Below are 12,154 nucleotides of genomic sequence, written 5' to 3'. Positions count from 1 at the left end.
TTCAACATTTTACACATTACCAGTTTATTAACTTAGAAAATGGTAATAAAATATGACAACAACTCAGAGTTCAACTGTGTCAGAACCAATGAATCTTTATAATGTTAGATAACACTTAAGCAAAACATGGTCAGTTGTATAAAGAATTTTTGGGTATAATATTTCATGGTTTTGCTATCCTTACTTAAATTAATGAACTATAGTGTCCTGCACCCACTAGTATATTAAAAAAAAAAAGTTATATATATGTATATATATATATCTGTTGTCTGAATAATTTTTTAACAGCTGTAATTAAAAATGTGAAACCTATCTGCTTCCTTTCATGCCATAGGATAGTTGACAGTGAGGGGTCTGAGACAGTGGTCTCCTGATGTCCATTTCTTCCAACTCCAACATAATTAATTTGCAGGTTTCAAACCGAATGCTAATGTGGAGTGCATAAGCTGAGCTACTACATCTGGGATTGGGAGTATAAAAAGTTAAATTTGAAATTTGGAATAGATTACAGAAATTCCATAAAAAGTTTTTTTTTTCTGTTTTATTTGAGAAAACATAATACTGAAATGAAAAAAAAAAAGATTACTGTACATAATATGTTGGAAATTTCATACATTTAGACCACACATTCAGTTCTGAAAAACCTTGAAACAGATACTCTTGTACTATAATGAACTGAGGATGTCTCTTCACATGGTCTTCAAACATCTTCCCGTGGGAGTCGAGACCTCTGGACTGCTCTGGACTTCTGCAGAGGAGAATTCACTTGCTGAGTCTAGAGAGAGAGAGTTGCACATGGTTGAAATTGGTCCATTTGGCACTACAGCAAAGCACAGGTTAAATCGAGCAAAGAGAGATAATCAAACAAAACAGCTGAGGTACTGATCTCTCTCCTGAACCGACTTTTATTGCATAATCATTTTGAAGAATAATCCGGACTGTAAAAACTCTTTAAACTTTCAGTAGCATGTTGTGACATTACACAAACCGCATCCATTTTTTCCCCTATGGAAGCCTTTTTATTATTGTTATTAAAACCGACACATGTGTGGAAAAACAACAGCACTAAGACTAATGATGATTGAATAACTAAATTCATTATTAGAGCAGCAGTATGGTGCCCACAGAGATGCCGAAACCTGCAAAAATCACAATAGACTAAAGCCATGTCCTCTCCGAAGCTCAAACTCAGACAATCATTCACTCAGCCTCATGTTAATTTAGCCAGTTTGCCTTCAATTTGTGTTTAAGTTCATCTTGTTTTGCTGTGAAGCATGTCCTCATAATACACAGCAAAGTACAACACCCACACCGGCATTTCTTTCTAAAATCAGTCAGATGTGCCTCTTCAGTTCTCTGTCTGCTTGACTGCTTGAAACAATTACATTATTTTGCCATGAGTACACTCTTTGCCGTTTAATTAGATGTCTAAACAAATTAGTTGTAGAATACTTTTTGTACAGAATCATGTTAACAATTAAAAAAGCAGTATTCAGTAAAATGTTGATACTTATGAAGTTACATCATATGGACACTAAGACATGGCAGGATGACAAGTGATTAATAAATTATAAAATAAATAAATATGAAATACTAATTAAATTACCTTAACTCCAAAAATATTCTTTTGGTTTTACGTGCTTCACTGACTGCTGTTGCCGTAGGACCTAATAGTCAGAAGCTCCTTCTGAGTGTGCAGACAAATTACTTTTCACAAATAAAATCATGGATGAAGTCCAATTTCACAGTGTGACCAGTATTTCTAAGGACTATAATTCTGCTTCTTTTCAAGGAAATGCTTTTATCATGTAAAATGTCTTGCCTGCATTCGTTTTCAAGTTGGTATGTGCAATGTCTGAGTTTCTGGAAATTAAGTTTCTTTGCCCATTTCTCTTTGTCCTTTCTGGTTAATATCATGTCTCTTCTGCACAATATTATTTTCCTTTCCATGAGATCAGATCATCTTACTTTGATGTTCTTTTTCTTTTTCCCCAAAAAATTTTTTAAGGAATTTTAAGGGGAACTTAAAAAGTGATATCCAAATGTGGATTCTACTTTAAGAATCTACTTAATGCTCGAACTATTTCAAAGTGAAATCCAAACAATGCATAACAAGTACTATCAAAAAAATAAATAAAATAAAATTCTTGGAAAAGGCGATCTAAATGAATTTTTTATTTGAATTATTTTTTGTGTGTGTGTGTGGGGGGGGATGGTAAACATGTTTCATTGTCCCTACCACATTAAAATTACAAAAATATTACAAACGTAAACCATACCAGTGTAAAACTATGTATATAAACTCATATTTTAATGGTTACATTTAATGTAGTTACATCAAGATGTTGTTGGCCTTCTGGATCATATGCATGCTGCATTATAAAGATTTTTTAAAGGTAGTCAAATCTAAGAGCTGATAGCCATGTGGCCACCTGATCAGAGTTTGAATCTCAGCTCGAAGCCCTTTCTCATCCAAATCTCCCATTCTTCTCAACATGCTCAAATATAAAATCTGAACAATAACTTGGAATGGGTTTCAAAGGGGAGGCAAGCATCCAGAGATGATGACATCTGACTGAATTCAAACTGTGAAAGAGATGTCTTTTCTGGCAGATCATCCAGTCCTTAAAGACAAATACAGCAAAAATCTCACAACCAAGAGCTTCTGTAAGGGACCAAGGGGGCTGAAGCAGATGTTTTCGTTATACTAGCTAAAGATGGCAAAAGACAACCCTCAGGATAAGCTTAACAAATCAGGAGAGAATGCTAAAAGTGCAAAGGTTCCTTTGCAGGTTTCTGTCTTATGACTCTGGATTTCTAGCACGACATTTGCAATGGCTTATCCAAACATCCAACGATCCTAATGTCTTCCAGATCAGCTCTTAACAAACAGAACTAATTGATTCGCTTCATCTGAAATGGAGGAGCTTTAAGATGGCTTCATAGCTTGACTATAAGCCAAGCGTGACGAGGACCTTCATTGTCATAAGAAATTGCAAGTATGGACAGTTTCATTGTGCAATCTCAATGTACATACATACATGCCCCAGCCACTGCTTTTCAGGGATGTGTTACTCTGTAAAGGACAGAAATAATCCATAAAAAATTATGAGGGAGAATGCAGCATATGTCCACATAGAAGAGTATAAAGTGCAGCATTGGTTTTAGGTGAATGAAGTAAAAAGTGATGGCTCAAGGTTGCATGTTGAACGAGATCATTTAAGATTGCTTTACATCTAAACGTAAAAAATCTGGCCAAAATCTAAATTTTGAGTGACGGTGCCAATACATGATTATGATACAAATTTTTCATTTTAAAAGGCTTATTAAAGGCCAGGATTAAAATGCAACACAATATGTAACAGGTTCCTGCTCCAATTTTCTACCCACCAAGGGGGTCCTTGGCCTGAAAAAAGGTTGAAGACCCCTGAGCTATGGAAATTGGCTTAGTTGTATGTTGAGAGGAGAATGTTTGTGGGATTCGGTGCAGTACCGTTTTCCTTCCACATGCTTTCGCCTTTGAAATTTATTGTATTACAATTAAGCAGGACCTGAAGGCCTGCAGATAAGCCTTCTAAGATCATTTTTATTCATAGGAAATATTTGATCCATATGCTTAATAAGAAACCAAACAAATCAGCCCTTTCAGTCCCCTGGTTCATAAATCACACAAAGTGCTCAAGAAACAGTTAGTGGCACCGAGCGCTTGCTAATGACTCCCAAAGCAGCCAGTTCAAAAGGAGAACGAATGACATCGCCTGGGACACAAAGGCAGCCGTTATGTCTTGATGAAGGTTAAACCAAACTGAGATTGAGTGGAGGGATTTTTGTGTTTCATAAACAATGAGGAGGGCGTTAAAAGGCTGATCTATTCTGGAAACACCGAAAATCTTTGAACATTTCTGTTTTTGGGAACAGGCTGTAAGAAACAGCGTCACTTCTGAGAGAAAACTGAAAGACAGATGAGGCATTGATACACAAGTCTTTTATATAAGCTTCAAAGTTTAAGGTAGATTCTTACAGTTTGATGGAAGAAAAATAGGTTCTTTATATATGCTACAGCTTATAACTTATAATTCTGACAAAGATCATCGAGTAAAATTGAGATATTTAAGCTAATTAATCAGCCATTTTGACTAGTATGAATTTGCAGACTTGGCAACACTGGTTGGCCTTTACTACAAAGAGCCGAAGTTCACTGACAATCTACACAAAATCGATTTCAAAATCGGAGGCGATTCTTTGTTGATTTTGAAAGCGATATTGTGTAGCTTGTGGGTGGACTATGGCTCTGTCATGCCCACGGGTTGAAGCGACCCCAATACCAATAATGTTATGTTTAGCCCCTAAAATGCAAATTTTACCAAGGCAACCCTGCCAAAAAAAAACATGTATTTAAAACCCCAATTTTAGTATTTTTCATCGGGGAACCTCCCGGAAACATGATTGGGCTAGTTTTGGACTAGTTTTGAGAAGCAAGTGGGCAGGACTTTTTTCGAAAATCTGGCAAAACTGATCTGAACGCACGTGCTGGAGATACTGAAGAGATGCGCATGAAAATCGCATTCGATTTTTTTCACAGCCCTAATACAACTCAAGCAAACAACAAATAGCCAGACTCTAAGCCTTCATTAGATGACTATGGATGTGGGGTTTTTTGTGTGTCAAAGAATAGACAGCATGTTTATTGCTGAAAGTAGCAAGAAGTATGTATCCAAGTAGCACTGGATAACTGACATGAAATAACATGACATGAAATATTATATATTCCTCTTTTTTTATATACCTCAACAGTAACATGTCACACTAACTACAAAGGAAAATTAGTAAAAAAAAAAAAAAACATATAAAGGTGAACTGTGCAAAATAAGATAAGAAACATGCATTAGCAGAGTCATGTTGACAACTTAAATTAATAGTCATGAATCATTTAAGCATCAAAATTAAGCAAAATTAGGAAAATCTGAATAACTGTTAATGACGTGTCAGATATTTTGATTTAACATTTTGTAATTGTGTATGTGATGTGAAGTGTAAAAATGTGTATCAAATATCCTGTATGTGAAGAGCTACTTACTTGAGTTGCTGCTACCATGTCTTCAACAGAAAATATCTGAGATGGAGCTGAAACAAAAGACAAAGAGAAAAGGCTGTTAATGTTTAATTTGTATTTTTGGTGTTTTTATGCTTTTATTTTCAATAGGACAGTAAGTTGACAAGAAGCAAAGTGGGAGAGAGAGCGAAGGATGGTGGGGGGGTGGGGGGTATGGATATCAGTAAAGGTCCGCGAGCCAGGACTCAAACTCGGGACGCCCGAAGCACAATGGCGCTACATGTCTGCGGGCTGCCCACAAGGCTATCAGCGTCAACTAAATAATACTGTATGTACAGTAATATTTTAAATACTTCTAGATTCAGCTTGGACCAGTCTATTACACTATACACACACACACACACACACACACACACACATATATATATATATATATATTATTCTGCTGTTTTGGCAATCTGTATGCACTCAAAAGATTTTCAAAGTAAGTCCTAGGTTTGTTTCCAACAAGCACAAGCATGATGTTACATGACCTCTGCACCACGTAATAGTTTGACATTTTACTGCACTTCAAACATGCACATAGAGCAGCAATACTGTGATTCTGCAGACCTAGGCACAATTATGAAAGACTAGGGACGATAACTCAAGTCATGACACAAAGACCCTTCACTGCCACAATGGCGCTTTGGGCCCAACTTTTCTTAAGAAATTATTACTGAACTGGTCTCTACCGATGAAAAGCAGGGGGGACACAATAAGCCAGCCATGTGCCATGTAGGAAGTGCAGAAATTGTGTAGCTGGAGGCAGTGATGGAAAGTGGAGAGTGGTGAAAATGGAGGGAATTGGTTGCACAGGAACAAGTTGGAAATGAAGAGGGGAAAAGAAAAACATGATAAAAACAGTAAACAACCCCCAGTCATCCCTGACTTTAATTTTGAGGATACAAAACAATACACAAAAACATAGTATGGACTAAAAGTATAAAAAATTGGTAAGTATTTTTAAGTATGAACCTGTGTGGTCGCTGTAAATTTTGCGTACCATTCACTTCATTTCTTACACATATAGGAAGAGTAGGTATTTCTGCATACTAAAGTATCCTATTATCAAAAGATGCATGCTTAAAAGATTGAAATTAGTAGCTATATATATCTCATTAAAAAAAAGAAATTCTAAAGAATGCATAGGTTTATCCAAACTTTTTAGTGTACAGTATATGCTGGAGAAGACAATATGTACTCAACATCTTTGTACAAATCCATTTTTAGCAGTAACAGTTTTTTGGAACATCTAAAGAACTGTCTGCTATTAACTATTATTGCGCATAATGCAACGCAATTCATTTTGTCACTGTTTAAACTAAAGTTAGATTTAGATTCAGGGATCAAGCAGAGCCAGAAGAGATAAGATTAATGCTCAACAAATTTACAAGACGGAAAAAAGAGAGGACAGAAATATGTCAGATTTTACACCGTTTCTACTGATCAATCACAAACTCCTTTATGCAAAAACGTTAAAGTTTCTTGCTTCCACAGATCTACTGCTGTTATTAATGCAAGCTGTTATTAATGCTGTCCAAAAATGCTGAAATTAACATTTCAATTTTCATTTACAAAAATTATGAAAATACATTTTTACTGAACTTACTATACTTAAAACATGATAAAAAAATTAAATTGGAAAAAAAAACTATTCAATTGCAAAAACTCCTCATATAATATGAAACAGAATAAAGTGTTATTTCCCTGCTGATTCACAGGACACAGAGGTCATGTTACCACTGAAACTTCAGGGGAGAAAAACTTCAAAACTTCTTCCTACCTCTAGCATTTTGATTGGTTCTACACTTGTGAATCACTTCAAATGTCACGGTTGAACAAAAGCACTCAAATGCATAACTTCAGGGTGAATAAACGCCACAAAGCAGATCAAATCAACCTATGAAGCTGGGATTTCAGACATTCTTTGACAATAATCAGAAACGAAACCACCAAAATCTTTTAAACAAAAAAGAAATATACACTCTTATCCCATCCAAAAATATTTATGATCAAGACTTCAACTGTATGATTTAACAAACTAGAAGATACATTTAATACAAAACAGAGGACATACCCCAGAAGCAAATCATTTTAACTAAATCTCATTTTTACAGCATGAACTCAAAATGTCAGCATCCAAAGTTCTAATGACAAGTAAACAATCTTTAAAAAAAAAACTATGCAGTTCATGGTCTGCAAAATTTTAATAAGCATATACAAACTAATCCCTAGAATACAAGAATCATCCATGCGAATTAGCTCCTAGTATCAGTTAATTACCCAGAGTACCAAAGCAGAACACCATCCATCCCAAGCCTTCAGTATGAGCTGCAGTAATGAGCCTGTAATAGATCTTATCACTTCTGATTTGTGTCCTTACACTAGTGGAGCTGCAAACATTGGGGACTTGAAACCTTAACCTTTTAACTCTACTGACAGCAAATCACAACATTGAGATGTTGTGCGCGCCAAAACTACATTTTTTTTTTTTAATCAACTAGTCAGACCTCGATGAGGCACTGGCTGATGTGTGAAAAACAGCAAGATGGGACATAACATACAGTGCCTTCCGTAAGTATTGGAACAGTAAAGACGAAATTGCTTTCTTTGCTGTGGAGTCAAGACATTTGCAAATATGATTAAAAGATGAACATGTGACAAAACTACAGAATGTCACATTTTATTATTAGGTATTTCGACACACACGTTTTTCCAAATAAAAAAGACAGCACTTTTAGAGTTCACCCCAATATTTGATGTGATCATAAGTAGTGGAACAGTTGAATTTAAGGCAGGTGTAAAAGATTTAGGCAGCTCTGGCCTAATGGTTAGAGTTGGACTTGTAACCCGAAGGTCCCCAGGTTTGAGTCTCGGTGCTGGCAGGAGTTGTAGGTGGGAGGGAGTGAATGAACAGTTCTCTCTTCCACCCTCAATACCCATGGCTGAAGTGCCCTTGAGCAAGGCACTGAACCCTCAGTTGCTCCCTGGACGCTGGATATATAGCTGCCCACTAGGGTTGTGCCCATACACTATAGTATTGTGTATCGGCGATAGTCAGAAATATCAACGTAAGCAAAAGTGTCTGTGTATAGTCAAGATGATATTAGGCTCATTCTCCTATTAAATTATTCTTTTTATTAGGCAGCCTATTATAAATCGGCTATCAAACTGCCCAGCTATTTCACTTCAGCACCACATTTCACACACACAAACATACATACACACACACGCACAAATAAGGATTAGAGTCTGTAGCTGGTGAAGAAGTCTCCATCCACAAAAAGAAGTACAGTATCTGCAGAAATTGCACTTTAACAAGTAATCTGAACGGCATATAAATGTGGAATATTATAACTCACTGAGTTGAGTTTAATGCCATAGTTATGTTATAATGCATCTCAATCTTGTTAAGAATTAAATAAACTTGCCTGTTTTTAATACTTTATATTTAACATGTTTATTTCCAATATTAGGGTTAAACCGTTGGACTTTAAATCTTCTTTTGATTTTCACCGTTGACTGATTTTGCAGAAAATTTAGTTAACTTCTGTGTGCAAATGCGGCAAGTTTGTCACAGGATGCGCAATATGACAGTTGCATCCGAGTCGTCCGACTATATGTCTACTAACTAGCTATTTTTATATTTAACGTTAATTTATCAGTATGTTTGAAAGTATATTTTTTAGATTATTGGAATTTGAATTTAGATTATTATTCCATAGGCTCTCTCTCGCGCGCACTTGCACGGTTTAAAACACCATTATCATTGGAGCTGATCAGAGGTTTGCATCTTGCTGTGTAGCTTCTGTAATTCTGTGTCAAATTCTCCTGCGGACTGTAGATTGACAGAGCTTCACCCCAAGCTTTCTGGAGGTTGTTGGTGATTTTACAGACATGTATTTTAGGGTTCATTTTTTAACAGCTTTTATGATTTGTCTGTCATCAACTAATGTTGTTTTTCTCAGCCGATAAGGTAATCGTTGGTCAATGATATCCCCGGTAGTTTCCAAATTTTGATTTCTCCATGCCCTTTGTTTTTCCTATAGTTCTAATTGACTTCCTCTTTTCTTTTAGCATCCAAATTGCTTGCTTTTCTTTCGGAGTCGGCCTCCTCGTAATCATTGAATGCAAGACTTAGAATGCAGAAGCAATGGATATAACTGATAAGACACATTCCCTGCTATTAATATCTGAAGAATTAATGCAACAGGACACAGCTGAACACTTAGGAAGACCTGTGAGGCAACTGTTCCAATACTTATGCTCACATCAGACAGGGGGATCAAACTCTAAAAGTGCTGATCTTCTTAGCTGGTAAAACATCTTTGTTTTGAATCACCCAATAATAAAATGTGACTTTCTGTAGTTTTGTCTAATATTCACCTTTTAATCATATTTACAGATTTCTTGATTCCACAGCAAACAGAACAATTTTGTCTTTATTGTTCTAATACTTACGGAGGGCTCTGTATATAGATTTGTGTGGCAAACCAAAGAATACGGCACAATTTAACATTTCTCATTATCATTCACCCTGTTAAAACGGTCCACCCACTTTCTAAAGACTCTATGAGGAACATCTGTTGCTAGAGGCCTTCTACAAATTAATAAAACAAATACATCAAATTATAGTGCACCTAAGCCAAGCAGGACGGTGCATACATAATATCTTATTACATTAATCTACATATCTAAAAGCTGTGTCCTTACAAAGACTGCTATGTAGAGCTAAGCAATCAGGGCCACTTGTGAGAGTAAACAATCGAGTAAACAAGCGAGATTCATTTTTCAGTTTAACAATGGCAAAGATTATTCAAGTTCATTCGTAAACTCTTTACAAAGGTTACATTTTTGTAATTCCCTCAACGACTTAAGATGAGTGTGACAAGGCATGAATATTCTTTTGAAATCTGGTTAAAAGTTATTAGCACATCGACTACATTTTCCGTCAACAAAACCACACTTATAATGAAAAGACCCCATTTGATGAACTCCGTCACACATTCTACACATCATTTTCGCCTGAAACTAAATTCCACAGTCTTGCATTATGATTAATAACACGACTCTTGATGACAGCTCTCAGGAGACTTTAATACCAGCATCACAACAAAATACAAAGCTGCACCAAAATATAACACCAATAAAAATGTATATGTAAAACGAAACATTATGGCCAGGACATTGTTTTGCAACAAGCAGCAGCTGCTCACACAATGTAAAAGGCATTTTGAGGGCCACAGAAAATAACTTTCTTACAGTACTAGTGCATTAGAGCATGTAACTAGTTTGGATTGTTAAAGGGACATTATCCACAAGCAGTGAAAGAATCAGAAGCTCATGGGGTTTGTGGACAAAACAAACATTCACACAAGCAGGAGGGGAAATGAAACCGAATCAATGAAACCTTTAGAGAAACAGGGAATGAAAATATGAAAAGGAGTCAGTTAACTACCCAAATGAAACCATCAGTGCTGTTTTACAACGGGGTCTACAGCTTATACTAAACCTCTCTTTTGTTTAGTTAAATGTACGATACTTGCATTGCCTTGGCCGGCTCAATGATGTGAGGCCTTTTAACTTCTATGGAGGTCACATCGTTAGGAGTCAACGAACCAATGCTGACTTAAGGTGGGCGTACAACTGATGGTCGGAAGATCGTATGTCCACGCACACTTCACGAGTGAGTTTATCTAAAAATCGCACGGACGAGGTGATAAACGACACTATTTTATGACCTGCCGATTTCAGAAGCAATCGCATGAAGTTCCGCGCAAAAAACATGGAGTCCGAAGAAGAGATTGCTTTTTTTGTGGCAGCAATGGCTTGCGAAAGAATAAAAGCGAAAAAAAAGAAGGGCATGGCTGAAGAGCAGAGAAAAGCATGGACTTTCTGTTCTTCAAAAACAGCTTGAGGTAAGTGTATCTGTATGCGCATGCCTTGATGTGGTCGTGGAAGATTTGGGAAAGTATATAACAATAGCCTAAAGCATATAACCATATCCATAGCCAACGTTGTTATTATATATTTTTAAACAAATGTAATTGCTTTTTCTTAGTTAGTGATTGGTCAAATTCAGATAGATCAACAAGTCGGCTTGTTCAACCGCACACGTCACGAATTCAAACCTTTGCTCATGAACTTTTTAGGCATATTTAAAAATGATCGGGAGGTCGGGAAGTACTCGTAAGGCACTCTGCTCGGCTCGTAATTCCTCGCACATGATACGAGCTGCGACCATACAAGCATCAAATTATACTTTGACTGAAAAAAATTGCATGCGAACTCCTACAACAGCAAACCTTTAAAGGGATAGTTCACCCAAAAATTTAAATTTGATATTAATCTGTTTACCCCCAGGGCATCCAAGATGTAGGGGACTTTGTTTCTTCAGTAGAACACAAACTGAGATTTTTTAAAACAAACCGTTGCAGTCTATCAGTCTTATAAATGTAAGTGGATGGGAATCACGGCTAAAACATACAATAAAACTAAAAACAAACATACGCAAACAAAACCAAATTAAACCCTGTGCCTAGTGACGATACACTGATGTGTAAAGACACAAAATGTTCAGTCTGTGCAAGATACTGAACAGTTTTTATATTGTTTTTTTGTTTACCTCTGATGCACTGTAATGCCTGAACTGTATTGCCGCTTTTCCACTACACAGTACCAGCTCACCTCCACTCGCCTTTGTTTGGTTTTCCATTGTGTAAAATTGTACCTGTACCTGCTTCCAGATACTTTTTTTCATTTTTTTCGTATCACCTCTGGCGAACCTCTGGTTCTGAGCACCTCTTCAAAACAGAGCCTGTGTGTGAGGCATCTTCTTCTTGCTTTACGGGGGATTTCAGACTTATAAATGCATTACAGCCACCTATCTCTCAAGTGGACCATTGACACTCCATCTACAATCTCAAATAGGAGTGTCAATGGTCCACTTAAGAGATAGGTGGTAGTAATGCACTTATAAGTCTTATAAGTATTCATGTAAACAGTCGTTTTTTTTTACTAAACATTGTCGGTATAAAGGCTATTAAGTGAATGTAACAG

At 36.4% G+C, this 12,154-nt stretch overlaps 1 protein-coding gene across 2 annotated transcripts in view; it reads right to left on the bottom strand.

Moving 5' to 3' along the window:
* LOC128015814 (E3 ubiquitin-protein ligase RAD18) overlaps nt 1–12,154 on the bottom strand; it is a 42,658-nt gene continuing 30,504 nt past the window's right edge. For both annotated transcript variants that reach the window (XM_052599996.1, XM_052599997.1), the window contains exons 12-13: nt 5,078–5,124; nt 1–775 (exon numbers count right to left, since the gene is read on the bottom strand). In XM_052599996.1, coding sequence (XP_052455956.1) covers nt 5,100–5,124 — 25 coding nt within the window. In that variant the 3' untranslated portion in view covers nt 1–775; nt 5,078–5,099. The remainder of the gene's footprint in view (nt 776–5,077; nt 5,125–12,154) is intronic.

This window comes from Carassius gibelio, chromosome A6 (assembly GCF_023724105.1).
Source record: "Carassius gibelio isolate Cgi1373 ecotype wild population from Czech Republic chromosome A6, carGib1.2-hapl.c, whole genome shotgun sequence".
NCBI classification, from domain to species: domain Eukaryota; kingdom Metazoa; phylum Chordata; class Actinopteri; order Cypriniformes; family Cyprinidae; genus Carassius; species Carassius gibelio.
The sequence above is the reverse complement of the archived record's forward strand: the minus strand, read 5'-3'. Positions and strand labels throughout refer to the sequence as shown.